The sequence below is a fragment of the Sphaeramia orbicularis genome, chromosome 4, assembly GCF_902148855.1.
Source record: "Sphaeramia orbicularis chromosome 4, fSphaOr1.1, whole genome shotgun sequence".
NCBI lineage: Eukaryota > Metazoa > Chordata > Actinopteri > Kurtiformes > Apogonidae > Sphaeramia > Sphaeramia orbicularis.
The window spans coordinates 5,925,765-5,952,709 of NC_043960.1; the positions used below are offsets into that span (position 1 = coordinate 5,925,765).

At 35.8% G+C, this 26,945-nt stretch overlaps 2 protein-coding genes across 2 annotated transcripts in view; one reads left to right on the forward strand and one right to left on the reverse strand.

Annotated features, from left to right (window-relative positions):
- The window catches only part of axdnd1 (axonemal dynein light chain domain containing 1), a 31,806-nt gene extending 19,781 nt beyond the window's left edge, over positions 1-12,025 (reverse strand). Inside the window, exons 1-14 of the mRNA XM_030132702.1 lie at positions 11,959-12,025; positions 10,164-10,315; positions 8,704-8,807; positions 8,446-8,527; positions 7,585-7,703; positions 7,399-7,455; positions 7,164-7,272; positions 6,223-6,344; positions 5,302-5,442; positions 5,105-5,209; positions 3,811-3,931; positions 1,691-1,792; positions 922-1,088; positions 750-819 (exon numbers count right to left, since the gene is read on the reverse strand). Of these exons, the coding sequence (XP_029988562.1) occupies positions 750-819; positions 922-1,088; positions 1,691-1,792; positions 3,811-3,931; positions 5,105-5,209; positions 5,302-5,442; positions 6,223-6,344; positions 7,164-7,272; positions 7,399-7,455; positions 7,585-7,703; positions 8,446-8,527; positions 8,704-8,807; positions 10,164-10,315; positions 11,959-12,025 (1,518 nt within the window). The remainder of the gene's footprint in view (positions 1-749; positions 820-921; positions 1,089-1,690; positions 1,793-3,810; positions 3,932-5,104; positions 5,210-5,301; positions 5,443-6,222; positions 6,345-7,163; positions 7,273-7,398; positions 7,456-7,584; positions 7,704-8,445; positions 8,528-8,703; positions 8,808-10,163; positions 10,316-11,958) is intronic.
- A 2,648-nt stretch (positions 12,026-14,673) lies between these two features.
- The window catches only part of crb1 (crumbs cell polarity complex component 1), a 79,581-nt gene continuing 67,309 nt past the window's right edge, over positions 14,674-26,945 (forward strand). The window contains 3 exon segments of the mRNA XM_030131858.1: positions 14,674-14,764; positions 22,995-23,231; positions 26,273-26,468. Of these exon segments, the coding sequence (XP_029987718.1) occupies positions 14,689-14,764; positions 22,995-23,231; positions 26,273-26,468 (509 nt within the window). The 5' untranslated portion in view covers positions 14,674-14,688.

A 26,945-nucleotide genomic window follows, 5' to 3' on the forward strand; every position in this document is an offset into this window, starting at 1 on the left:
TTTTGCTCATAGTCATTCTCTTCTTTCCATTATAAACAGTCTTTATGGACATTCCAACTATTTTTGAAATCTCCTTTGGTGTGACGAGTGCATTCAGCAAATCACACACTCTTTGACGTTTGCTTTCCTGATTACTCATATGGGCAAAAGTTTCTGAAAAGGTATGGATAATAGTGTTAGGTATGATTATGACATCAATATATGTTTGGTTTCAAAACAATTGACGTAGTGCCTGCTGAGAAAAAACAACTAAATGTTCATTGTAAATTTTGCTTCCCCACCCTGTGGGTGAGGAACGGGTGATACAGTCGCAGAAAAATAAATTATTAGACCATCAAAAACAACGGTTATGCAATCCAGTACTAACTCCTGTGTGTATCATGTGACTAAAACAGACAGAAAAGAAAACATGAAATGCCTAACAGCACTGTTTTTGTCAGTACAATGCCATAAATATTGATGGAAGAATTGAAGTGATTTTGGTTATTATCAAGAAAACACAAAAAATGGATAGATATCAGCTCTGAAATTAAATTACTATGAGATATTTTTGTTGTTCTCATTATATTTGTCCAAACAAATGTACCTTTAGTTGTACAAGGCATTAAAATGAACAAGAAATTGAAGAAAACAAGGGTGGTCTGAGAATTTCTTGCACGACTGTAGAGTCAAAAAATACAAAAAAAAAAAAGAAAAAAAAGATAAGAACACACACAGAGAAGAATCTAAAACTAAATGTCCACTCTTACCTGAACCCACTGCTTCAGATCAGCATGTATTTCTTCCACAGCAGCTCTTGCATATTCTGGGTCAGGTGACCTTAAACAGAGAGTGTATTATAGAAAATTATAAACACAGATATTTTCCCTGGATAATAATATTAAAGCCTAAACAACATCCATTTGTCTTCCAGTTCCTCACTTTTTGTAGGTGGTGCAGATAGCGGGCCACTTGGCGACACCTTGGTGGATGGCGCTGATCTGTTCACAGTGAGCATAGTCCGTCTTCTTCATGCGGGACATAAAAGCCGTCAGCTCTTCTTTCCACATGTCCTTAAGCCCCACGAGGTCTTTGAGGTCTTCAGTGTCCTACAGCAGGACGGTTCACTGTTACGGCCAGAGCCTCACTGATGCACCAGATCACAGACTTGTATGATCAGACAGCAGGTCTTAATGCACAATTCAGATTTTTTGGTGAAATTTCTTTTTTTTTTGTGAGCTCGTTCATATTCGTTCATACATTAAATGCAATGTCTATCAGTTTTTGAGTGTGAACTGAATGTGACCCTGAAATGACCGGCATGTGCAAAACAGGTCCTGATGTAATACGTGACCACGCAGGCACATCTAGGATGCAGAACTGTGACGTTTGTCGCATTTCAAAGATGTAAAGGTTGGATAAATATGACCTGGCTGTTCAGACTGAAGTCGCATTGGAAAATATCAGATATGTGTCAGATTTAGGACCACATATGAAAGTGGCCTGGGTCGGATCTGAAATAATCCGATTTGTGCTGTTCAAACCATCTTGAACTGATCGGATACAAGTCACATATGTGCAAAAAAATTGGATTTGGGCCACATTTACCTGCAGGCTGAATGTAGCCTTAGTGTTGTCTTTGGATCTGTTTTTTTTTTTTTTTTTTTCTCAGACTAATATAGAAAATGTAGATGTAAAGGTGTCCTGTTACCTTTGAGCCGAGGTACATGCTGCAGTGTTCTGCTGCCTTATACCACGTCTGTTCACTCGCATGCAACTGGCTGACCAGATGCAGTTTCTTCACACTGATGACCTGACAGTTACAGAAAAACCTTACTGGAGGACACTGTCAGCTCTCTTAATGCACTTAACCTGTTCTGTTCTGTAAAATGTTACCAATTTAACCCATAAACATCCAGTCTTACTTTTATGTCAGTTCCCAAATGAATTTTTCTCTCTATTTATCTTTTCTTAAGTGATTTATCACTATTTATTATTATATTATCCTTGTATTTTGCATTTTTCACTGTAAATCATGTATTTTCCTACATTTAATTTCCAATATTTAACTTAAATGATTATGTGATTCTTATAATCTGTGATCAAATGAGCATTTGTTCCTCTTTGTGCCATTCGCTGGTACAGAACTGGGTCAAAGGGCACTTGTCTACTCTGCTCCTTGCACATGAAATATGTTGGTAAACGACTGGAAACTGACTGAGTTGATTTCCTTGAATGCTTTTAAATCCAAACTCAAAGTACAAGAGACTAACTGAATGACTTGCACTTGTCTTTCATAGTTTGACTTGTCCTGTAAATTATCGTATGTTGTAACTGTACGTTATATTTCATGCTGCCTCTTGGCCAGGACTCCTTTGGAAAAGAGGTTCTTAATCTCCATGGGATCTTTTGTCCTGGTTAAATAAAGGTAACAAAAAAAAAAACTCTAAGTAAATTCAAAGGTTGTTCTATTAAAAAAGAGAAAACTGAAGAAAAAGTGACTTTTCCAGCAAAATATATCATTATCTGAACATAAACCAAGTGTTTCCATCCACTGTCATTTATCAAACTCCATGGGTTTTACTGGGGAATCAATGTTGTAGAAGATGGGTGTCCAATCCGGCCGGTGGGATAAATTTGTGAAATGCAAAAATTACTCTGAAGAAATTAACAATCATTTTAGTTCAGGTTCCACATTTAGTCCAATTCAATCTCCAGCGGGTCAGAACACTAAAATACTATCAGAATAACCGATAAATAATGACAACTCCAAATTTTTCTCTTTGTTTTATTGTAAAACAATCCATCCTTTCTCAAAAAATGTGTATAATCTGAAATGTAATAAGAGAAGTGCAATATTTAACACTATTACTTTATTTAACACTGGTAGTGGTTTATTGTCCTTTTTTTGTTGTTTTTAATTGTATAGCTTTTTATGTTTTTTTTTAATCTATTCTTGTATTTCATTCTTTTATTTGGGTTTTATTTATTCTTTTGTACAGCACTGTTTTCTTTTTTCTACAGTTCTATGTCTTTTAATCTATTCTGCATTTTATTCTTTTATTTAGGTGTTAATTATTCTTCTGTACAGCACTTTGGTCCACTGCGGTTGTTTTTAAGTGCTTTACAATAAAATTGGATTGGATTGGACTATTCTGCCTGTTACTAAATGTTTTGTGTATTTGTAGATCCACTGTGATCTGTAACTTATGATCTGTACTTATTTTTCTTAATAAATTTAAATTTGTTCATAATAAATTGAAATCACATTTTTTAAAAGGATAATTTGTAGTTGTAAATATTTTAACACTGTAATTTTAATTTTTTCATTCTAAAACATTGAGAAAACTTTGGAGTTGAGATTATTGATATATTATATAGTTATTTTACTAGTCCGGCCCACTATCATACTGGGCTGAATGTGGCCCCTGAACTAAAATGAGTTTGACACCCTTGTAGAAGATGACGGTGTTTCCATGGTAACTACAGAGCCTCTGAACGTCCAAATGGGTCATATCTGATGACCATGAAAAGATGAATAACTGTATTTTACATCAATTATTTACATGTATTGATAGAATTATTGGATCAACAGGTATTAAACAGTTTAGATCAGTGGATGCTTTTGGTCGACTGTGGATGTTTGGGTCTTTGATGGTTGATATCTTCTGACAAATGTTACTATATTATGCTTTTCCACATTCTGTTCTTATCTAAAGCCTTCAATAAAGCAGGCTGTGCTATCTGAATACGGTTCTATTACCTACAGTCATGTATTAATGGATCAATACCCTTTACATTCTTTTAATGAAGTGACATCCAGTACCATACCTTAAGGGCGAGGCTGTAGGTCAGCTGACTCCAACAGTCTCTGTCCTCAGTCATCTGAAGCAGCTGAGCTTCGAGGCGACTCCTCTGAAGTTCATAGAGCTCGTGGTAACCTTGAACCACACTGAAGCAGCAAACGCAAACAGGAAAAGAAGGACTTTTGTTTTCTTCTGTGACTTTTATATTTTTGGTTTCAGCTCTTCCTCTTTTCCATCTAATCTAATCTAATCTAATCTAATCTAATCTAATCTAATCTAATCTAATCTAATCTAATCTAATCTAATCTAATCTAATCTAATCTAATCTATTTATCTGTCCACAAGTGCAGACACATGCATTTACATTTGCAGTTAGAATTAGTGCGATTATTTGCATTTACCTATTTATTTGTTTGTTTGTTTGTTTGTTTACCTGTACATGTACATGTACCTGTACCTATTACCATTTATCTATGCATCAACTTTTCCACTTCTCCCTTGCGATATTTTGTAGTAGCATAAGTTTTAAGTTAAATATAAGTTTTGTCCTCTGAACATTCCGATTTTTAAGACCAATTACATTATATTCAATGGAACTTTATTAATCTCTTGGGCAAAAATGTCATTAAATTGAGGTTCCAGTAGCAGCATAACACCAAAAGTATACATATAAGAAATATCACAAGACAAAAGGAAAGAAAATAGTGGTAACAATAAGTATTTAAACAGGAGTAAAAAACAGGATATTGCACTTTAGAAATTACTAGTAGAAATAAATAATAAAGAAGTAATAATAATTCTAAACACCATATGTATGTATGCATATATACAGTTACATAATAAAAGAACTTATAATAATAACTGTAAAGAAGTGATGAAAATTACACTCGTAATCATAACAACGACATATACGTAATAAAAATATGTACCTAATAGTAGTAGCAATAATAATGAAAAGAAGAAGAGGAAGAAGATGATGAAGAAAAAGAAGATGAAGAAGAAGAAGATGATGAAGAAAAAGAAGATGAAGAAGAAGAAGATGATGAAGAAAAAGAAGATGAAGAAGAAGAAGAAGAAGAAGAAGAAGAAGAAGAAGAAGAAGAAGAAAACTACATTAACAACAAACAAACATTGCACGCTGAATACAATAAACACCATAAACTGCCCAGTTCCACTGGTGGAACAGTTGAAAATGTGACTAAAACACTTGTATAGAATCACCTTTTATCTGATTGGTAATTATATCTATATACTTTAAAGTCCTCTGTGCTGCATAGCCTTAGTCGAGGCTGTGAATTTTCGTGGACATGTGGACTTACTCTGAGTTGTTGTGTGTGTGACTCAGTGCTTCTTCCAGCTGCTGGTGTGCACGCTCGGCCTGCTGGGAAACAAAGGCGTCGTGTTCTCTGATCCTGGACAGTTCTCTGTAGACGCACACAAACAGTCACTGTGTCGTCAGGTAGTGATGCTTAAAAGTGTCCAGGAACATCTGCTGTAATGCCCCCCCCCGACCTACACGCTGAGCTGCTGCATGGATGTCTTGATGCGGTGGATCTCTGTGGTCAGCTGGCGGTCCAGAGCCCTCTGAGCCACCACCTCAGTGTGCAGAGCCTTCAGGCGGTGGGGGATTCGCTCCAGGAGGGACTGGTAACGCTGTCTGGTCACACAAAAACCACTGAGAAACAGGCTTTGGACACGAACATGAAGGACGCTCTGATGTGTAGAATTCATACAGAATAAGGACATGTACCTATGAACATATCCTATACTGCCTGTGTATATCCTTATATGTTGTATATATGTCTTTTTTTATCAAGGTCTTTTCATTTTCAATTTTCAAATGTACAACAAGAAACATACAACTTGAACATGAAACTGTTGTATCAACTTCCAATCCAGCTACCCCCCACCCCCCACCCACCCCAAGTACTGGACCTTCATTAAGTTTATGTACAACCATACATAATGTACATACAAAAATAGTACACCTGGGGGTACATGTACCCCACTTTGGGAATCCCTGATCTATTTTATTTTATTTTATTTTATTTTTTAAATCCAGGTTAAAGACCTACCTGTTCTCAGCTGTATTTGAATAGAGTTCTTATTCAGAGGTTCAGATCTGCACTGTTTCTTTTAAGCTTAATTTTTTTTTTTTATCTGTTTTATCTATTTATCTGTTTGTTTGTTTTTTCTTTTTTTCTCATACATATACTTATTATTGCTTCCCTGCTGTAATGCTTTTAATGTTTTATGTAAAGCCCTTTGAATTGTCTTGTACATGAAATGTGCTACATAAAAAAACCTGCCTTGCCTTTATTTTACTTTACTTTGTTTTGTTCTATTCTATTCTATTCTATTCTATTCTATTCTATTCTATTCTATTCTATTCTATTCTATTCTACACAGCCTTCTGCCTTCATTGTTGGACACTAACCTGAGTTTGGCCAACAGTTGTCCTCTCTCCACACAGCCCACACTGACCTGTCTGATCACCTCATGGAAAACAATATTGTAGATATTTTGCTCAGCCCTCACCAAGTCCAACAGACCCTCCATCTGTGAGAGATTTGATCAAACCATCATCATGTTACAAATAGTCCAAAAAACACTGAAAGTACAGGCATCAGGACCACATGAAAACACAACTTTTGTCATTTTGTTTAGTGATGTTCAGGATGTGAAAAGAAACAGCTTGTGTTTTACATTTAGACATGTCTGTCTGTCTGTCTGTCTGCCTGTCTGTCTGTCTCTGTCTGCCTGTCTGTCTGTCTGTCTGTCTGTCTCTGTCTGCCTGTCTGTCTCTGTCTGCCTGTCTGTCTGTCTGTCTCTGTCTGTCTGTCTGTGTCTGTCTGTGTGCCTGTCTGTCTCTGTCTGTCTGTCTGTCTGTCTGTGTGTCTGTCTGTCTCTGTCTGTCCGTCTGTCTGTCTGTCTGTCTGTCTCTGCCTGTCTGTCTGTCTCTGTCCGCTTGCCTGCCTGTCTGTCTGTCTCTGTCTGCCTGTCTGTCTCTGTCTGCCTGTCTCTCTGTCTGCCTGTCTGTCTGCCTGCCTGTCTGTCTGTCTGTCTGCCTGTCTGTCTGTCTCTGTCTGTCTGCCTGCCTGTCTGTCTCTGTCTGTCTGCCTGCCTGTCTGTATGCCTGTCTATCTGTCTGTCTGTCTGTCTGTCTCTGTCTGTCTGTCTCTGTCTGCCTGTCTCTCTGTCTGCCTGTCTGTCTGCCTGCCTGTCTGTCTGTCTGTCTGCCTGTCTGTCTGTCTCTGTCTGTCTGCCTGCCTGTCTGTATGCCTGTCTATCTGTCTGTCTGTCTGTCTGTCTCTGTCTGTCTGTCTCTGCCTGCCTGTCTGTATGCCTGTCTATCTGTCTGTCTGTCTGTCTTTCTACCTGGGACAGTTCATTCAGTTCCTCCATCTGCTGTTCCACTCCAGCCTTTTCCAACATGTCGTCCATCATCCTCATCAGTTGCATCACTTCCTGTCTGCCACTGGGCCTCCTGAACACACAAAACACACAAAATGCACAAATGGTATGGTTTTATTGTATGATCCCTTTGACGTTGTCTTCACAGTGGAACACAGTATTATTACTTCCTACAAGTATCCTGTATTAATTAACTTACAGTGAAGGAAAAACCCGTAACCTCTGCTCATCATCCTTCAGTTGGACTGTGAACGCACTAAGAAAGAAAAACAACATGAGAGATGATAAAGGACTTATCATAAAAAAAGAACAATCTATCAATAATAAAGGATGCAAAATGCTTTCACACGAACAGGAGAAAAATGCAGTCAAGTAGTGAACTCACTCCTCATAGAACTCCAGGCTCTGCAGACCTTTGTTTTTAACAATATGGTATTCTTCTGGAACCAGACTGTCTGAGACACTTAAGTTCTGGAGGACAGAGGAGCTTCTGTTATTATCAAACTCTGTAAAAATAATGTGAAGTAGAATTAAGTCAAATATGATAAAATGACATTTAACTACAACCAGTCTGTTGTATAGACATCAGACTATACAACAGGCCTAAGTAATCCCCCCATATCACACATGTGCATGTGCAGCCACTATGTAAATATGTAAAAAATATATATATATATACATATATATTTTAATTATAATTCTATATTTACATAAATTCTTAAATAAATACCAAATTTCTTATTTTTCTCTTTATATTTAATTTTTCACTTGTTTGTGGTTTTTCTACCTGTGTTTTTCTGTCCACTTACTTGTTGTATGTGGTTGTTTTTAACTGTGAAATTTCCCCATGGTATCGTATCGTATCGTATCGTATCGTATCGTATCTTATCTTATCTTATCTTATCTTTCTTTACCTTACCTTACCTTATCTCATCTCAAATAATACTTATCATCCATATGTTCCCTTTTGAAAACTACAAATATATACAACTGCTGTTAAAAACTCTAAACTCAGATAAGTTACTTACGATAAAAATGTAATTTAATGTGTGTAGCGCATCCTTCAATTCATGTTTTTAACAAATAATAATGAGTTTATTAGTTTTAAAGTGACTGAATATGAGAAAAAACATCTGTGAGGTAATATTTGTTCTGTATATGTATGACATTGAAATAATATTATTCACTCAGGCACTTCCTTCTATAATCAGTGAAGCTAACACAGGTCAGGCAGGTTTTATTTTACCTCATTGCTAATCCTGTCAGTGAGTGGTGGGAGGAACGTCTTCCTCTGAGTTGTGGAAGCGTCACACAGGAATGAAATGTCCCTATGTGGACACCATCCAAATGGAAAACACATGAAGGACTTTAACACTTTAAAGACGCATAAATCACACATAACCACCTGTACATGTACACATAATAAAAACATCACATGCTGTCCAGATTGTGCATCTGTCGAACCTTAACACAAACTGTGTGAGGCAGATTTCTTGGAACTGACCTGCCAGCTCCAGTCAGGGACGGTGGCTGTTCGAGAAAGTATTTGTATTTCTTCCGTCCGAGTGGATGATGCCAGACAGCATCTGGTCGTCTGAATCCACACCCCTTTGGAAGACAGAATCACATCAACACTACGGCCATGATCATAGAGTTAACGCTTTTAACTGAGTGAAAAAGAAGTCAAATGAATTAAAAGTTCACTGGAATATGTATAAAAAGATCTGCAGCTGATGACTATTAACCCTGTAAAGCCTGAACCATTCAATCATTGACAGAAAATTCCAGTTCTTTGAAACTGGAGCCTTCATTGGTCCTTCTGAACAACCAAAAAAATGTTTTTTCAAAAATTAATTGCCATGTATGACTTTCAATTTTGTACCATTTTTGATACATTGGGTCTCAATGTTCAAATATTATTATTTTTGAACAAACAAACATATTTTTGAGCATAACACAAACATGTCTAAAAAATTTGGTGATTCCTTTTCAAAATTGTCAAAGTTCTTCCTCCTTCCTCATTAAAGACAGTCTTTTTCGTGTCACTGGAAAGGCCTCTGGTGAACAAACGCCTCCCCCTGGTGGATTATCTGTGTATTACATGTGTCTAATTGTATACATCAGGTTTTTCAAGAAAAAAAAAATATCACACTGATCATGTAGAGGGCTTCAAAACTCATGTATCAAATATGATACCTTTGGTGTTATAGGGTTAATTATATCTATTTTATTTGCCACAATGAAAGTGTATAATCTTATGCTCCACAGGTGTCAAACATGCGCCCGGGGGCCAAATCCGTCCCGCCAAAGGGTCAAATCTGGCCCGTAGGATGAATTTGTGAAATGCAAAAATTACACTGAAGAAATTATCAATCAATGGTGTAAAAATCATATTAATTCATGTTCCACATACAGACCAATTAGATGTCAGTTGGGTCAGACCAGTAAAATAGTATCATAATAACCTATAAACAATGACAACTCCGGATTTAATCTTTGTTAAGCATAAAAAAGTAAAATTACATGAAAATGGTTATGGTAAAAAACTATGCTTTAACAAAAAATGTGAATAACCTGAACAAATATGAACCTGAGATGTTTTAAGAGAAGTAAAAGCAATTTTACCAATATTCTGCCTGTCATTAAATGTTATGTATATTTGTAATTGTACTGTAAGTTGTAATGCGCATGTGTAAATGATAAACTGATAAACTGAAGCAGAATATTGGTAAAATTGCACTTGTTTTTCTTAAGACATTTCAAGTTGTTCATGTTATTCAGATTTTTAAGGAAACGCTGCATATGTAAACATCATTATAATGTAATTGTACTTTCTTTCACCGTCATTATTTTACTGGTCCAGCGCATTTCAGATCAGATTGAGGTGAACGTGGCCCCTGAACTAAAATGGGTTTGACCCCCTGTTCTACTCTGTTCTAGTGCTCTGTAAACAGGACTTGATACCTTGCAGTGTCGGTGATGTGCATTATGGGCCAGTGAGTTTCTGTTGCAGATCGTGGAGGTGAGGCTGACCAGCAGTTCATCTGGGATGCCCTGGTTATGGACATCTGAGGGCTGCGTCTTTCTACTTTCTGCTAGGACTTGAAAAGGCAGTTCTGCCACAGAAAAGACAGAATAAAAGTGAAGCCTTCAGTAATACTCATACTCATATTGAGACAGTGGTTGTAGACGCTTGTTTTTATCTTCAGTTAATGATATATTCTGTTGAAAAAGTCACTTTTGCTTCAGTTTTCTTAGTTTAAACATTTAAACATTTATGAACATCTACATGATCCATAAATTCAATGTACCTTGAAAAATGCAAAATACAGAGGATAATATTAAAATAAATGGTGATAAATCATTTAGTAAAGGTTAAACACAGAGAAAATTTTATTTGGAATTTATTTACTTTTTGCAATTTATTTTACTTAATATTATTTATTCATTTTTCAATTCATATATGTTTGTGTGTGTGTATGTATGCATATATGCATCCCTTTTTTTAGTTGAATTGTTTTCTTTACTTATTTCTTTGTCTTTTATTTGGGTTTTGTGTGATTGGCCTTGGGTGGTGGTTGACAAGGGAGTTGACATTCAGGTGTGACAATCGATGTTTATTCTGTATCTGTATTTTTTTCATTTATTCATTCATTTTTATTTTTATCCTCCTAAGACCCACTGTCCACATTTGTGGACAAGAGTTTCACAACTTTACACAAAATAAAGAAAAGAAAACTGTCCACCACAAAGGGCATTCCATAAAAATTTTAAAAGACTGTTGCATCATGATGTTTCCAATATAGGCCCATATTTAATAAAAAACAAAAAAGCTTGTACTTCACTGACATGTCCTGGGTCTTAGGAGGTTACACCCTATGCTGTGCATCACTCTGTATTTCCATAATGTTCAAAATATTCTATAAATAAAGTAAATAATAATAATAATAAAAATTGTTTGGAAGTAAATTAAATACAGGAAAATACTTCCTTTTCACTGAAAAATGAAAAATACAGATGAAAATGTTACAGCAAATTGGGGTTAAATAATTTAGAAAAGGTTAAATGCAGAGAAACATTCATTTGGAGGTCACCACACATACTTATAAGTGATAAACTATTTCCATCTCACCATTATTTAGTTAAAGAAGTTAAGAAGATACTATCATATTTATTGATCATTGTATTTGGAGTAAATATTTTAAGTGGATATATATATTATAGTTTATATTAAAAACGGTTGATTATTGCAAATCTGATTGTGTATGAGGTGACTAAAAAAAGTGTACATGAATGGTTTTTATGGATGTTTGGTGTTATTGTAAAAAATATATATATACAGAGGAAAATGTGTGTTAACAAAGCAAAGGAGGCGGATCTAGTTTGATTATTAGTTTGTAAAAAGGGGGGTAGGAGTCAATAAGTTATACTTCTTCCCACTCCCTCTTCCCAAATTGTATTTATTTATTTGTTTTGACCATGTTGTAGGATTCTTTATCTGATGATTCTATGTGCTCGAAATAAACTACTACTACAACTACTACTAAATATGAAGTAAATGAACCGTGTAAATGTGATGCTACTTTATATTTCCGGAGCCTAATATTAGCCTTAATTATAAATGAAAACACCGTGTGAATAATAGATGGTTTTGTGGTAAATAACACACACAGGTCTACAGTTCACCCCTGAGGTTTGCTGCTGTTAGCTAACATCCATCTGTGTTTGTTTAGCATTTCCCATTCGCCCCTGAACGCACCTCTGTCCGGGTCTGGATCCGGCCTCGACGAACCTGGGGCCGAACTGGCCCTCAGAGACAAAGACATCCCGGAAATGACAATTTAAGAGTTACCGGCGAAATTAGGACACTTTGACGAAGCCACACTGAAGAGAAGTTAGTTTTATTTTAGCTAGTCCTCTGCTCCCTCCTCTGAGGTTGAACTTCCTGGACACGTTGCCATGGAAACGTGTAACCCGACCCCGGAGGTAATAAATAATAAATATAAGGAAAGTTTATGTTATTTAATTGAATGAAAATTAGCTTTAAGACTTAAGGATTAACACATTATTTGTCAGTAGATAAGGGGAAAAAAAACAAAATGCGTAAATTAATGTTTATTTTATTTATTTATTTATTTATTTATTTATTTATTTATTTATTTATTTATTTATTTAGATGATGAAATGATGACTCTGTAGGTATTTAATTAATTTTATGGGCATTTTAATGGTCAATTTAAAAAAAGTATGAAATATATTTTACCCTTAAAGACCCAGCGCTAGTTTTACATGAGTTCCCAAATGAAATTTTCTCTGTATTTAACCTTTCTTAAGTGATTTATCACCATTTATTTACAATATTATCCTCTGTATTTTCTATTTTATGAGTATAAATCATGTATTTTCCTATATTTAATGTACTAATCATGATAACTAGCTTTGAGACTTAAGGATCAACACATTATTTGTCAGTAGATAAGGGGGGGAAAAAAATACATAATGTTCGTTTATTTTATTTTATTGATGATGAAATGATGACTCTCTAGGTATTTAATTCGTTTTACTGGCATTTTAATGGCCAATTTTAAAAATTATGAAAAATATATTTAACCCATAAAGACCCACGGCTACTTTTATATCAGTTCCCAAATGAAATTTTCTCTATATTTAACCTTTCTTAAGTGATTTATCACCATTTATTTACAATATTATCCTCCGTATTTTCTATTTTATCAATATAAATCATGTATTTTCCTATATTTAATGTACTGATCATGAAAATTAGCTTTGAGACTTAAGGATCAACACATTATTTGTCAGTAGATAAGGCGAAAAAAAATAAATAAGTAATACATAAGTTAATGTTCGTTTATTTTATTTTATTTTATTTTACTGATGATGAAATGATGACTCTCTAGGTATTAAATTCATTTCATGGGCATTTTAATGGCCAATTTAAAAAAATTATGAAATATATTTAACCCTTAAAAGACCCAACGCAACTTTTATGTCAGTTCCAAAATGAAAATTTCTCTATATTTAACCTTTCTTTAGTGATTTATCACCATTTATTTACAATATTATCCTTTGTATTTTCTATTTTATCAGTATAAATCATGTATTTTCCGATATTTAATTTACTGATCATGAAAATGTTCATAAAGGCTCATATTAAAGTTGAGGGTTATTGTATCAAAAACAGAGAAGACTGAAGAAAAGTAACTTTTTCAGTAAAATATATCATTAACTGAACATAAACCAAGCATTTCCATCCACTCTCATTTATCAAACTCCATATGTTTGACTTTTGAATCAATGTTGTAGAAGATGACGGTGTTTCCACATTCACTACGGAGCCCCTGAACGTCCAAATGGGTCATATCTGATGACCATGAAAAGATGAAAAATTGTATTTTACTCCAATTATTTCCATGTATTGATAGGATTAATGGATCAACAGGTATTAAATATTTTAGGTCAGTAGATGGTTTTGGTCGGTGATGGTTGGTGATAATTTTTTGCCATCGCTGTATTATAAACAGCCGAATTATAACAAAACTTCCACAAGCTTCTCAAAGCATTGAAACAAACAATATATAGACCAAAAGTGGTTTATTCTATTTTGCTTCATTTTATTTTTTAATTTATTTTGCTTGAAATATTTCTACTGCAAGAGCTGCACAGTTTGGTTTTGTTTGACCTCTGATCTTAATTCTATTGTAAATCAAGAACAGCTGGATGGTGTGTTAATAAAAGGTATGGTTTAAGTATTTTTATGGATTTCTTTGTTGAATTCATTACACACATAAGGGCTTTCCCTTACTGTATATCGTCCTCCCATTCCACCCTCTTAGCGCCTCATATAAACATTTCTAGATGTTTTCAGTAGCACAGAGTGTGAAAAAACTAGAAATGACAGCAGTATAATACAGATAAAAAGGTGTGGTCGTGACTAAAACGGAGTGATTTAAATCCATTCAACTTAAACTTTTTCATATTTTCGACTATGTCTACAAATGAGTAGAATATACTTAACATTTTATAGTAATGTAATAAAACAAATCATTTAAGTACATTGTAATTAAAGCATTTTAGTAAATACAAAGTCTGGGTTTACAGTGTACATAATCTAATGTTTGCACCTTTAACATCCTATCATCTCTGCCATTCAAACAGACTGGTCTTCATAAGGGAGGGACATCAGGTACAGTCTTTGCAGTGATTTGCCCGTTTCCCCCTCCTTCTACCTCTCATGTGGACCCGTTGGAGGGGTGTGGGGGGTGGGGGGGCTGTGTGGAGCCTGTTGAACACCACGCTGCTGTAGTCTTTTCATGTCATGTGTGATGGAGGCTCCTGATGGCGCTTGAGCAGAGAAGTGGCGTGAAGTGGCTCTGGAGTTGACAACAGATGAGACGACGCAGGCAGAAGCGCATGACAAGCTGTCTGAAGGCGAGCAGGATGATGTCCTGCTACAGATCTATGGATTATTATGGATTTAATTCGTTATTGTAATTTCCATCTACTTGCCTGCACTATTGTCATCTCATCACTGTTTGTAAAAGATGGTAAGTGACTTTTCTTCTACTCTATAGTGCTCCTTGAGTATTTTTAAAAAAATTTTAATAATCTTTCACTAATAATTTTGCTTCCTTTGTATGTTATGTTGAATATAACTACACATTCCTCTTATTTAATATGCAAAAAGACACTAAAGCTGCAAAATAATTCATCCAGCTGGAGATGCATCCTTTAATTTCCACACGCATGGCTTCTAAGAACAAACTGACACGATGTTTTAATAATTTTACATCCATTTAAAAGTTTATCCAAGCCCATTCAAGCTGCTAAACTGTGTATAAATTAATAGCTGCTTTGTGTTTGTGGTTATAGTAACTGGCTTGCATTTTCTCCAGTCCATGCTTGGAATTTCAATTACAAGATTGTGAAGGGATGACATCATTACTGAAGACAGAATGGCTAAAGATGACAAGAAAAGGGTCTAACAATAGGGGGGGGGGGTGCATAGTGACCCATGAGGGAGTGGAAGGACCCGGGAAGGGGGGTTGGGGATGGGGGTCTGGGTTTGTGGATAAGTTATTAGACAAAGCAGAGGAGTGGGGTGTGCAGGGGGACGTCACTGAGGCTCTACAGAAAAACCTAAAAAAAACCACGTCCTCTTATCACCACTGAAACAAACGCAGCGCCAACATGCATCAGCAGAGATGCAGGATGTGTCAGGTGGCCCACGTGCACCATTTGAAGACCTCCAGATAGGACCCAACAAAGGCCAACAGAAGAAGAAATTTGCATATGAAAAAGGCGTACATGCTGAGGGAGGGGATGTGCGGTCGGCTGGAGCTGAGTCTGAATGAGCAACAGGCCCGGCTTTGAATCCAATGAACGGGAAACGGCAGCGGCTTCAGAACTCCAACCTGCTCCCAGGGTTCTGTAAACAGCATAGGTAATTCAAGTTTAGAGGTTGGAAGCATATGATCTCAGTAGTTTCTAAGTAAAACTGTGTGTTTGTGCATTTTGTGGGGCGGCCATGGCTCAGATGGTAGAGCGGGTCGTCCAATAACTGAAGGGTTGGCAGTTCAAATCCCACTCTGTCCATGTGCTGTTGTGTCCTTGGGCAAGACACTTCACCCTCCTTGCCTCCAGTGCTGCTACTCACACTGGTGTATGAATGTTTGGTGGTGGTGGGAGGGGTCGTAGGTGCAGATTGGTAGCCACGCCTCCATCAGTCTGCCCCAGGACAGCTGTGGATACAGATGTAGTTTACCACCACCAGAGGGAGAATGTGAGAGTGAATGAATCATGGATGCTCTGTACTTGCTTTGAGTATGCGTTCATAGAAAAGCGCTATATAAATCTAATCTATTATTATTATTAAAACACATACATGTAAAAAAAAAAAACAAACAAACATAAAATTAACACAGCTGGTAAACCACGGGTTGTAGATGTGGTAGTTTTTATGCTGGGAGAGTTGGCATTTGAGAAAAGATGTGTCTGTATTTTATAAGTACTGATATAAAAAATATTTGGTAAATCATTCTTTAAAATTTAAATGACTTCATCCCAGTGGCCAGACTGGACCCTTTGGCAGGCCGGATTTGGCCCCCAGGCCACATGTTTGACACCTCTGCAATAAAAGAAGGATAAAATAAAGTTAAAATGGTTCAGTCAGTGTGGAAGTGTGCCAGTTTTCTAAGGCAGTGAAGGCGCTGATGGTCCTTTTTACTATGCTATGCTATGACGTAAGTTACAGGCCAGAACCGCTAGGTCTATAGATGATTTTTGGACACAGCTAGCAATAAAAATTCACTACAGGTACCATTTAAGAAAGGTTAAATATAGAGAAAAAATCATTTAGGAACTGCCACAAAAGTAGCACTGGGCTTTAATGGGTGAAATTCGAACAGTAATACAGTGACGTACATGTACTCCATTACTCCAGACTCTGGTTGACAGGCATATGGTCTGTGCATTGCCTCGGTTCTCCCTCAGAGCCCCTGGGGTTCTCAGCCCGAACCCCCGTCACGCTGAGTCTTAAGTCTAGACATACATAAGCTGCCGAGTGTCTGTGAAATTGTTTGACCTCCACCAATGACAGAAGATTGGAGCCTGGGCTGGTGAATGTGAAGCCTCAGTTGTGATTGGGCTCTTCTACATCTTTATGGTCTGCACTCCACCTGATTGGGCTCTTGAGGGATGATTACTGTGGGTGATTATCATCTGTGAGGGATATTATTGGTATTTCACTCCAGTCTCTAGTTTCATAACAGTCTGACTTATACCCATCCTACAAAACACAGTCAGGCTCTTTCAAGTGTTGACGCGTCCATACAAAGTCCCTGTATTTGTATTTATTTATTTAGTTGCAGGACAGTGTGTATTGGCTTGGGTTTTGGTCCAAGTCATTTTTTTTTTTTTTTAACTTTTTATTTTAATGTTTTAAATCACTTTTATAATGCAGTAACAAAAAAACAAAACAAAACAAAACAAAACAAAACAAAAAAACACAATACAACAAGGGGAGATGCTGTTCCTTATGCATTCAACTGCTTTCCGTACTTGATCTGATATCAAGAATTCGTGTCCTTGAATCTGGTCCATTTCTCCCATCTTCGCTTAAAAGTTCCCATCTTAATCCCCAGATAAAATGTTGATTTTTCCATGGCATATATTTCGTCTATAATGTCCAGCCATTGTTGTGGTCGAAGAGGGTCATTTTTTAACCAGTTCCTTGTGACTACCTTTTTGCAGGCAACAATTCAAATTTTAAATAAATAAGTGTCTTCTCTTTTAATTACGTCATCAGGTATTAGACCAAGGTAGATAGTCAGGGGGTCCATTGGAATTTTATAATTGAAAATGTTCTCCATTGTCTGAACAACATGGTTCCAAAACATTTGCATTTTTACACATGTCCAACTAAATTAAACATAGGAAGCATGGACCAAGTAATTTTAGGTTGTCTGGAAGTGGAAACAGCTGTTCTAATGTTGTCAGTTACTCCTTTTTGTTTTAATGCACATAGATTACTTTACCTTTGAGGGTTGAGAACATGTACTCAAATAAAAAAAAAAAGCTGATTTTCTAAAAGTATTTAATTACCATATTTGAAAATTGAGGTTTCTTTTTCGAGTTTTTACAAGTAGATTTTTTTGTTATGTTTTTACAAGCAAAAAAAAAAGTTGTTGAAACCTATGCAGAAAAAGCAAAAAACAAACACCCAGTGCAAAAATATGCATACTGTGTGCAACCAAATCAAACTGTTGTTATTCATATTTATAAGCTCGACAATAAGATGCACATTGTTAAAAATCTAGACGACAGGTGTCAAACATGCGGCCCGGAGGCCAAATCTGGCCCGCCAAAGGATCCATTCCAGCCCGCAGGATGAAAGTGCAAAAATGAACCTGAACAGTCCAGGTTGTCAAAATCATTTTGGTTCAGGTTCCACATACAGACCAATGTGATCTCCAGTAAAAATAACAACACAATAACCCATAAATAATGACAAGTACAAATTTTCTTTGTGAAAAATCATGTGGAAAAAAATTACGTGAAAAAAAATAACATTACACTGTGAAAATATTTACATTTACAAAACTATTCTTTCACAATAAAATGCAAATAAATACATAAATAAAAACAAAGACGAACAGCCTGAAATGTGCAATTTTAACAATATTCTGCTTGTAACTAAATGTTTTGTGCATTTATGGATCCACTGTGATCTGGAGTTGTGTTAATAATAACAGATGTAATATTGTAGAAACTGGTCAAATTTTAGTTCCAAACTCCAAAAGTTTAACAATATTCTGCCTGTTACCAAATGTTTATGGAACATTGTGTGTAAATGTACATGTATAAATAATAAGTCAAGGTATATTATTGTTAAAATTGCACTAATTTTTCAAATGAGATCTCTGTTTTTTCAGGTTATTTACATCTTTTTTGTAAAATGTAAATATTTTCATAATTTAACTGGGTTTTTTTTGTACTAAAACAAAATTAAAAACTTGGATTTGTCATTATTTATAGGTTATTAAGTCATTATTTTACTGGTCTGGCCCGCTTGAGCTCAAATTGGGCTAAATATGGCCCCTGAACCAAAATGAGTTTGACAGCCCTGTTGTAGACTTTGTTCCAGCAGTGGGGTTACGTGTCCCACATTGTCTCACACAAACACACTCCTTGTCCCACATGGGACTGGCAAGCACCTGGCCACCCCACTTTGATTACAAAGTCATAATTTACTGGAAGAAAACTGTTAAACATGACAGATATAAGACAGTTGAATGAGGAACTTGAATATTGCCTGGCAGTAAGTTAGTCCTTGCTTCATACATTAGTTCAAAACTATTCAAATAATGTATAAAGCAAAGAATAACTTACTGCCGGCAATATTGAAGAAATTTTTTGTGAAAAAAGAGGGAGGCTATGATTTACGGGGAAAATTAAATCTAAAGATTCATAAAGTACGCACTAGGTTAAAAAGTTTCTGTAACACTATCTGTGGAGTAAAATTGTGGAACAAATTGTGTTTAGAGATAAAAACAAATATCAAACATAATTCAGTTAAAAAAAAGATATAAAGAATTGATTCTTGAGAGGTACAGTATTTAATAATGACAGTGAGGCCTGTTTGTTCATGGATGATGTATTAATAAATATGATGTGATTATTGAAGAAAATTGTTGAATTGTTGAGTCTGTTAGTATGACTGTACTGCTATGATCATATTGTTGTGTTTAATTCAATTACTGTATTATGTATTTGTTGTGGTTCGATGCTAAAATTAGGAAAAATTTATTGTTTGATTGTTGTATTAAATTAGTGATAAAGGTGTAAAAGCACTTGAGGGGTTGGATTAAATAAGTTTATACTTCTTTCTACTCCTTTTGCAAAATTCAGACTTGTACGTACTTGAAGATAGATTCTGTTCATTTAAATGTTGTTTTGTTTTTGTCTTAATTTGCTTCGTTTTGTTTTATTTTGTTTCTTTGCATGATCAAAATGAATAAATTAATTTTAAAAAATTACAATTTTTTAGTTACAGGACAGTGTGTATTGGCTTTAGCTACAAAGAACAAGATGCGTACAACAGATTTAGCAGAGAAGCAAATTTCCATCTGTTGTCCTGGGCAAACGACGAACATAACAAATATCACTTAGATTACAAAGTCATAATATACTGGAAGAAAACCCTTAAACATGACAGATATAGAAAAGTCTGCTCAGATTGAACGGCTTCAGCCAAATACATAAAACGGGGCTTAAATTCTAAAAATACACTAACTTTCCTCGAGCAAAAATAAAAGATAGAAGGAGAGAAGAAGAGAAAGAGAAAAAAAGAGAGCATAAATAAATAAATAAATAGAGGCTTTCATGGTTATTTCATTCCAAATACTATATGATGTGTTCTGATTTACATCCGTCTAACATAAACAGCGCTGGTTCAGCTGATTGGCCCTTTTACACATTCCACAGAGTAGGAGAGGCATCACATCGGAGCTGGTTCCATTTGTTCTGCTCGGAGTACGGCAGTTTTCAGATGCCTCGCTGGCAGCTATTTGTCTTTGAAGCATTCTTGCATGTGTTATCGCTGTGGGGAGTGAGCCTCAAGGTTGACATGATATATGAGTGAGTGTCAGAAAAAGTCAGAAAGAGGGCAATGGTTTATCACAGGGAATCAGCTCCTTAAAAGTTTTCAAGTTTGGTTTTCAGGTCACATGGTAAATGTTCCGGTTCATAACAAAATACATTAAATAACATGAAGACGTATAAGTTCAAGTGCAATAATTAGCAATATGTATGAATAAGAAAGTAAAATAATGACAAATAAAAAACATTAACTAATATCCCCCTTATTAATCAGTAATGTTGGGTATTTTATAATAGAATAGAATAGAATAGAATAGAATAGAATAGAATAGAATAGAATAGTCACTGTTACAGGAACAAAGAAAATCACTTTAACAGCTCTGTATAAAAAGATGATAGATTGTATAAAAATATCACACAAAAATACGGGTCAGTATGACATTTAAAAACCATCTACTGCTATAAACTGTTTCATACCTGTTGATCCACTAATCCTATCAGTACATGTAAATAATTCATGTAAAATGCAGTTTCTCATCTGTTCGTGGTCATCAGAGGCTTGTAATGAATGTGGAAAGTGAGTGACTTTCTGGATCCAGATAGCGTGCCTACCAATATGGCGGTGTAAACAACAATCACATGACTAGTGACGTCAGCTGCATGTCCTCAATAAGTGGGGGTGTGGTCCATAAGTAATGTAACTAATGCTGGCGTGAAACGAAACGGAAACTTAACATGCTTTCGACGTCTTCTATACAGTGGATCTTACACGAAATTTTCACAACTTCTAACCTGTCTCCACTGGACCCCTTCAACTGCTTTATGCCCCCCCACCCCACCCCACCCAAATCCTGGGCCCCATGAATTTGTCATGTTTCCCCCCCCCTTACAGCACCATGGTGGACAGATTAGTGTTTTTCAGAACCTCAATAATACTGAGAACATACACCTGATGAAGTCCACACATATACATGGTTTGGATAATCCTCCCAGAATGCATTTCAGCTGTCCTCTGATTACATGTTAATCTTCTAATTAGTATGTATGGCATGTGCTGATTTACATGAGACTGAACCCAGATCTCATCACGCTAATTAAAAACATCATGAAGTGGAATTTAATGCGTTCAACAACAGTGGAAATGATTTCTACACTAGTGTGGAACTGTCAACAGTAGCTCAGCCTTGACCCTCACATTTGTCTGTACATAAAAGCTATTCTTCAAGTGAATCAGCTGTCTCCTCTATGTCCAAATCAAAATATAAATATAAATATAAATATAGACGACCTGATGACGTTTCATGGTGCTATGGAGAGATATATTCACTTTTTCAAGCTCCAGTCCTCAGTAATTATCTAACTCCCCATACTTCTGTGTAGAAAATCACTATTTCCTGCAGCTTAAAAATCAAGAGTTTGGTGCAGGTGTCTTGTTTCCTCTCAGATCACTAGGATTACAGTGTGCTGCAAAGAAATGATAGAATTCTTACCAAGTCACACCTGAAAACTAAACTATATAGGTCTTTTCATAAAGGATTTCTCTTTTTTTAACATCAGAAGAGAAACATGTATACAACATTCACATGAAAGAAAGAATCTAACAAAATAAAATAGAAAAATATGAAATAATAATAATGTTAATAATCTCAATAAAACTTAAGTGTAAAAGGTATACAGGTCCTAGAAAAGAGAAACAGTAACTGGTGTCCATCTTTTCAAAAATGTGGCACTTTCAACTGTAACTCTGCAGCCAAGTTTTCATCATATAGACATTTATTATTTTAGCTGCTTTTATTTGTATTTCTGTTGTAGATTTTATATATGATGCACAGATTGGATGGCACTTGTAATTTTGTAACTTGTCCCAATAACAATAAAGATATTCTATTCTATTCTATTCTATTCTATTCTATTCTATTCTATTCTATTCTATTCTATTCTATTCTATTCTTGTCTGTCAGTTCTATTCGATTCTATTCAATTCTATTCAATTCTATTCTATTCTATTCTATTCTATTCTAGTCTATTCTAGTCTATTCTAGTCTGTCAGTTGTATTCTATTCTATTCTATTCTATTCTATTCTATTCTATTCTTGTCTGTCAGTTCTATTGTATTGTATTGTATTGTATTCTATTCTTGTCTGTCAGTTCTATTCTATTCTATTCTATTCTATTCTATTCTATTCTATTCTATTCTATTCTTGTCTGTCAGTTCTATTCTATTCTATTCTATTCTATTCTATTCTATTCTATTCTATTCTATTCTATTGTGTTCTTTTCCATCAAGCTACATATACAATTTTAAATTACTCCGACCAATAGTTTCGTAGAAGATGATTGTTGACATGTAGACACTGATGACCTTAAGTTTGACCTTTCAGGATCACTAAAGGTCAAAGGTCATGAACCCAAATGAAAGTCCATATACGACTTCCTATCAGTGCTCAATAGTAACTATATTGATTTCTGTAACCATTTACATGTTATAAACCATCAAAATATGGACCATTAGAAGTAAAGTTACATTTTTAAGACAAAAAAATTTGAAATGAATCTGATCAGTAGTTTCGTCAGAGAAGATGTTTGCTCCTGATCTATTGGCTGATGAGTTAAAAATGGGGAAAAAAAAAAAAAAAAGGAGTCTGATGTGGAGCGTGTGTGTGTGTGTGTGTGTTTTAGGTTCATCTGCTGTCAGTTCCCCTTCACCCCTGGACCAGTGTTCCCCAAACCCCTGCCAGAACCGAGCCTTATGTCGCCGCCGTGGGGACGGTTACTCCTGCTTCTGCGTGCCGGGGTTCCAGGGCTCTCACTGTCAGATCGACGTCAACGAGTGCGTTTCTCAGCCCTGCAGGAACGGAGGCACCTGTGTGGACAGAGTGGGCACATACTCCTGCCTGTGCCCCCCCGGGTTCACCAGTGAGTGGGTAACCGGGCTGGGATGAAGTATACACAGGGTTAATCTACTGGTTTAGATGGGAAAGGAAAGATGGGCCAGTTTATATTTTCATAGAAAGAAAAGCACAAGATAAGTTATTGGTGAGTTTTTCCATATGACTCATCTTCTTTCAGGTTCCACAGTCAGTCCAGTATGATCTTAAGCGGGTCTAAATCACAGGTGTCAAACATGTGGCCCGGGGGCCAAACCTGGCCCGCCAAAGGTTTTTTTAACCAGTTCCTTGTGACTACCTTTTTGCAGGCAACAATTCAAATTTTAAATAAGTGAGTGTCTTCTCTTTTAATTACGTCATCAGGTATTAGACCAAGGTAGATAGTCTGGGGGTCCATTGGAATTTTATAATTGAAAATGTTCTCCATTGTCTGAACATCATGGTCCCAAAACATTTGCATTTTAACACATGTCCAACTAAATTAAACATACGAAGCATGGACCAAGTAATTTTAGGTTGTCTGGAAGTGGAAACAGCTGTTCTAATGTTGTCAGTTACTCCTTTATGTTTTAATGCACATAGATTACTTTACCTTTGAGGGTTGAGAACATGTACTCAAATAAAAAAAAAAAGCTGATTTTCTAAAAGTATTTAATTACCATATTTGAAAATTGAGGTTTCTTTTTGGAGTTTTTACAAGTAGATTTTTTTGTTATGTTTTTACAAGCAAAAACAAAAGTTGTTGAAACCTATGCAGAAAAAGCAAAAAATAAACGCCCAGTGCAAAAATACGCATACTGTGTGCAACCAAATCAAATTGTTGTTATTCATATTTATAACCTCGACAATAAGATGCACATTGTTTAAAAATCTAGACCACAGGTGTCAAACATGCGGCCTGGAGGCCAAACCTGGCCCGCCAAAGGATCCATTCCAGCCCGCAGGATGAAAGTGCAAAAATGAACCTGAACAGTCCAGGTTGTCAAAATCATTTTGGTTCAGGTTCCACATACAGACCAATGTGATCTCCAGTAAAAATAACAACACAATAACCCATAGATAATGACAACTACAGTCTACTCTTGTTATACCGCCAACTTCCGTTCACGGCCAAATTGGCGGTATAGCGAAAATGGCGTTACAACGGGTTGCGTCCATAATGTGCATGTCTTTACTATATGATGTCTATGCTGCCTCCGTTAACCCGTTCTAATTGCGTGTCTAAATAAATCTTGATTCTGTTATGTTGTAAGGCAGGGATCGGCAACCTTTAACACTCAAAGAGCCATTTCGACCCGGTTTCCACGGAAAAGACAACACTGGGAGCCGCACCTCGGAGGTGTCACGGCGGCGCACCTCGGAGGTGCCGCGCTGCTGGCGGTATAACGGTCGGGAAATCAATGGTATAAGTGTTGTTTGTGCATGGAACTGGGCTGGCGGATGGCGATAAGCGGAAATGGCGGTATAACGGCGGGCGGTTTAACGAGAGTAGACTGTACAAAGTTTCTTTGTGAAAAATTATGTGGAAAAAAATTTAAGGGAAAAAAATAACATTACACTGTGAAAATATTTACATTTACAAAACTAGTCTTTCACAATAAAATGCAAATAAATACATAAATAAAAACAAAGATGAACAACCTGAAATGTGCAATTTTAACAATATTCTGCTTGTAACTAAATGTTTTGTGCATTTATGGATCCACTGTGATCTGTAGCTGTGTTAATAATTACAGATGCAATATTGCAGAAATTGTTCAAATTTTAGTTCCAAACTCCAAAAGTTTAACAATATTCTGCCTGTTACCAAATGTTTATGGAACATTGTGTGTAATGTACATGTATAAATAATAAGTCGAGGCATAATATTGTTAAAATAGCACAAATTTTTCAAATGAAATTTCTGTTTTTTCAGGTTATTCATATCTGTTTTGTAAAATGTAAATATTTTCATGATTTAGTTGGGGTTTTTTGTACTAAAACAAAATTAAAAACTTGGATTTGTCATTATTTATAGGTTATTAAGTCATTATTTTACTGGTCTGGCCCGCTTGAGATCAAATTGGGCTGAATATGGTCCCTGAACCAAAATGAGTTTGACAGCCCTGGTCTAAATACTACCATAATAACCTATAAATAATGACAACTTCAAATTTGTTTTAGTGCAAAAGAAAAAAGAAAGATTAAATAATGAAAATATTTACATTCACAAACTATCTGAACAAAGAAGATGTGAATAACCTGAAAAAAACCTGATATTTTTAAAGAATAATAAGTACAATTTTAACAATATTATGCCTCAACTTTTCGTTTATACATGTTCTTTACAGATCAGATCTACAAAGGTGCAAAACATTTAGTAACAGGCAGAATATTGTTAAAATTGCATGTAATTTTCTTTAGATATTTCATTATTATTCATATTTGTTCAGATTATTCACATTTTACATAAAGGATAGTTTGTTAATGTAAATATTTTCATAATGTAATGCTATAAAACAAAGAAAAAAATTGGAGTTGTCATTATTTATAGGCACAATGTAATATTTTTTTCATATTAAACCAAGAAGAAAATTTGGGGTCATTATGTATATGTTATGATTCTATTATTTTACTTGAGATCGTATTGGTCTGTATGTGGAACCTGAACTAAAATGAGTTCAACACCCTTGATTTTGAATATCTTCAGTGTAATTTTTTCACTGTGCAAATTCATCCTGTGGGCTGGAGTGGGAACCTTTCTTCAACAAAAAGAATAAAATGATCCATAAACTGAATAAAATCATTAACAAATGGACAAAAATTTAAAAGAAAATAACAAAATGAATAAAATAATCAACAAAACAAGTAAAATAATGACCAAATTGAGCAAAAAATACAAAAATAATCAGGATTCATTCAACAGCTTGTATAAACTAAAACACCCCACACAGACAAAGGTGGTGTTTGGTTTCTGCACAGGTCTGTAGATGTGCAGCTGCTTCACTTTGACATGAAAGAACAGTCCAGCACACATACAGCCTCATCCACCTCTGACCTCTGACCTCTGCGTCGCTTTGTTCTTCGCAGGCGGCTCTTGCGAGGTCGAGATTGATGAGTGTCAGTCACAGCCGTGTCTCAATGGCGGCAGTTGCCATGACTACGCCGGCGGCTTCACTTGCACCTGCCCGCCTGGTTTCCAAGGACACCGATGTGAAATCAACATCGACGAGTGCCAAGAGCAGCCATGCCAGAACGGAGCTGTGTGTGTAGACGGGGTGAATGGGTAAGTACCGACGGAGGACGACTCACACTTTGGAACAGAACAACCACTTTGTCTAAGACTCATTTAGAATACATCTGCAGTGGAGGATGCAGAGGCAATGGAAGGGGGAGCACCATATATATGTCGAGGCCCAAAACAGAATCTGGCCCGATTCAGAATCGGGCCGGCCCAGAATGGAATTCTATTCTAGGCCGGCCTAGAATGGAATCCTGCAGCCATAATGCTATTTTTATACCATGTTTAATGCAAATGATCCATAATTCCATAATTTGTCATGATTTTACATTTTCAGTCTTACATACCTTGAGTAACTATTGTCAATTTCAGTCGATTTCACTGTACCATATATTGGTGGGGAGTACCACTAGGTTCTATTTGTAAATAAAGTGTATTATAGTTTACAATTAAAATGTTGTTTGTTTCATTTTTTTTCACATATTTGCAAATTCCATTTATTGATTTTTGTAATAATTTAGA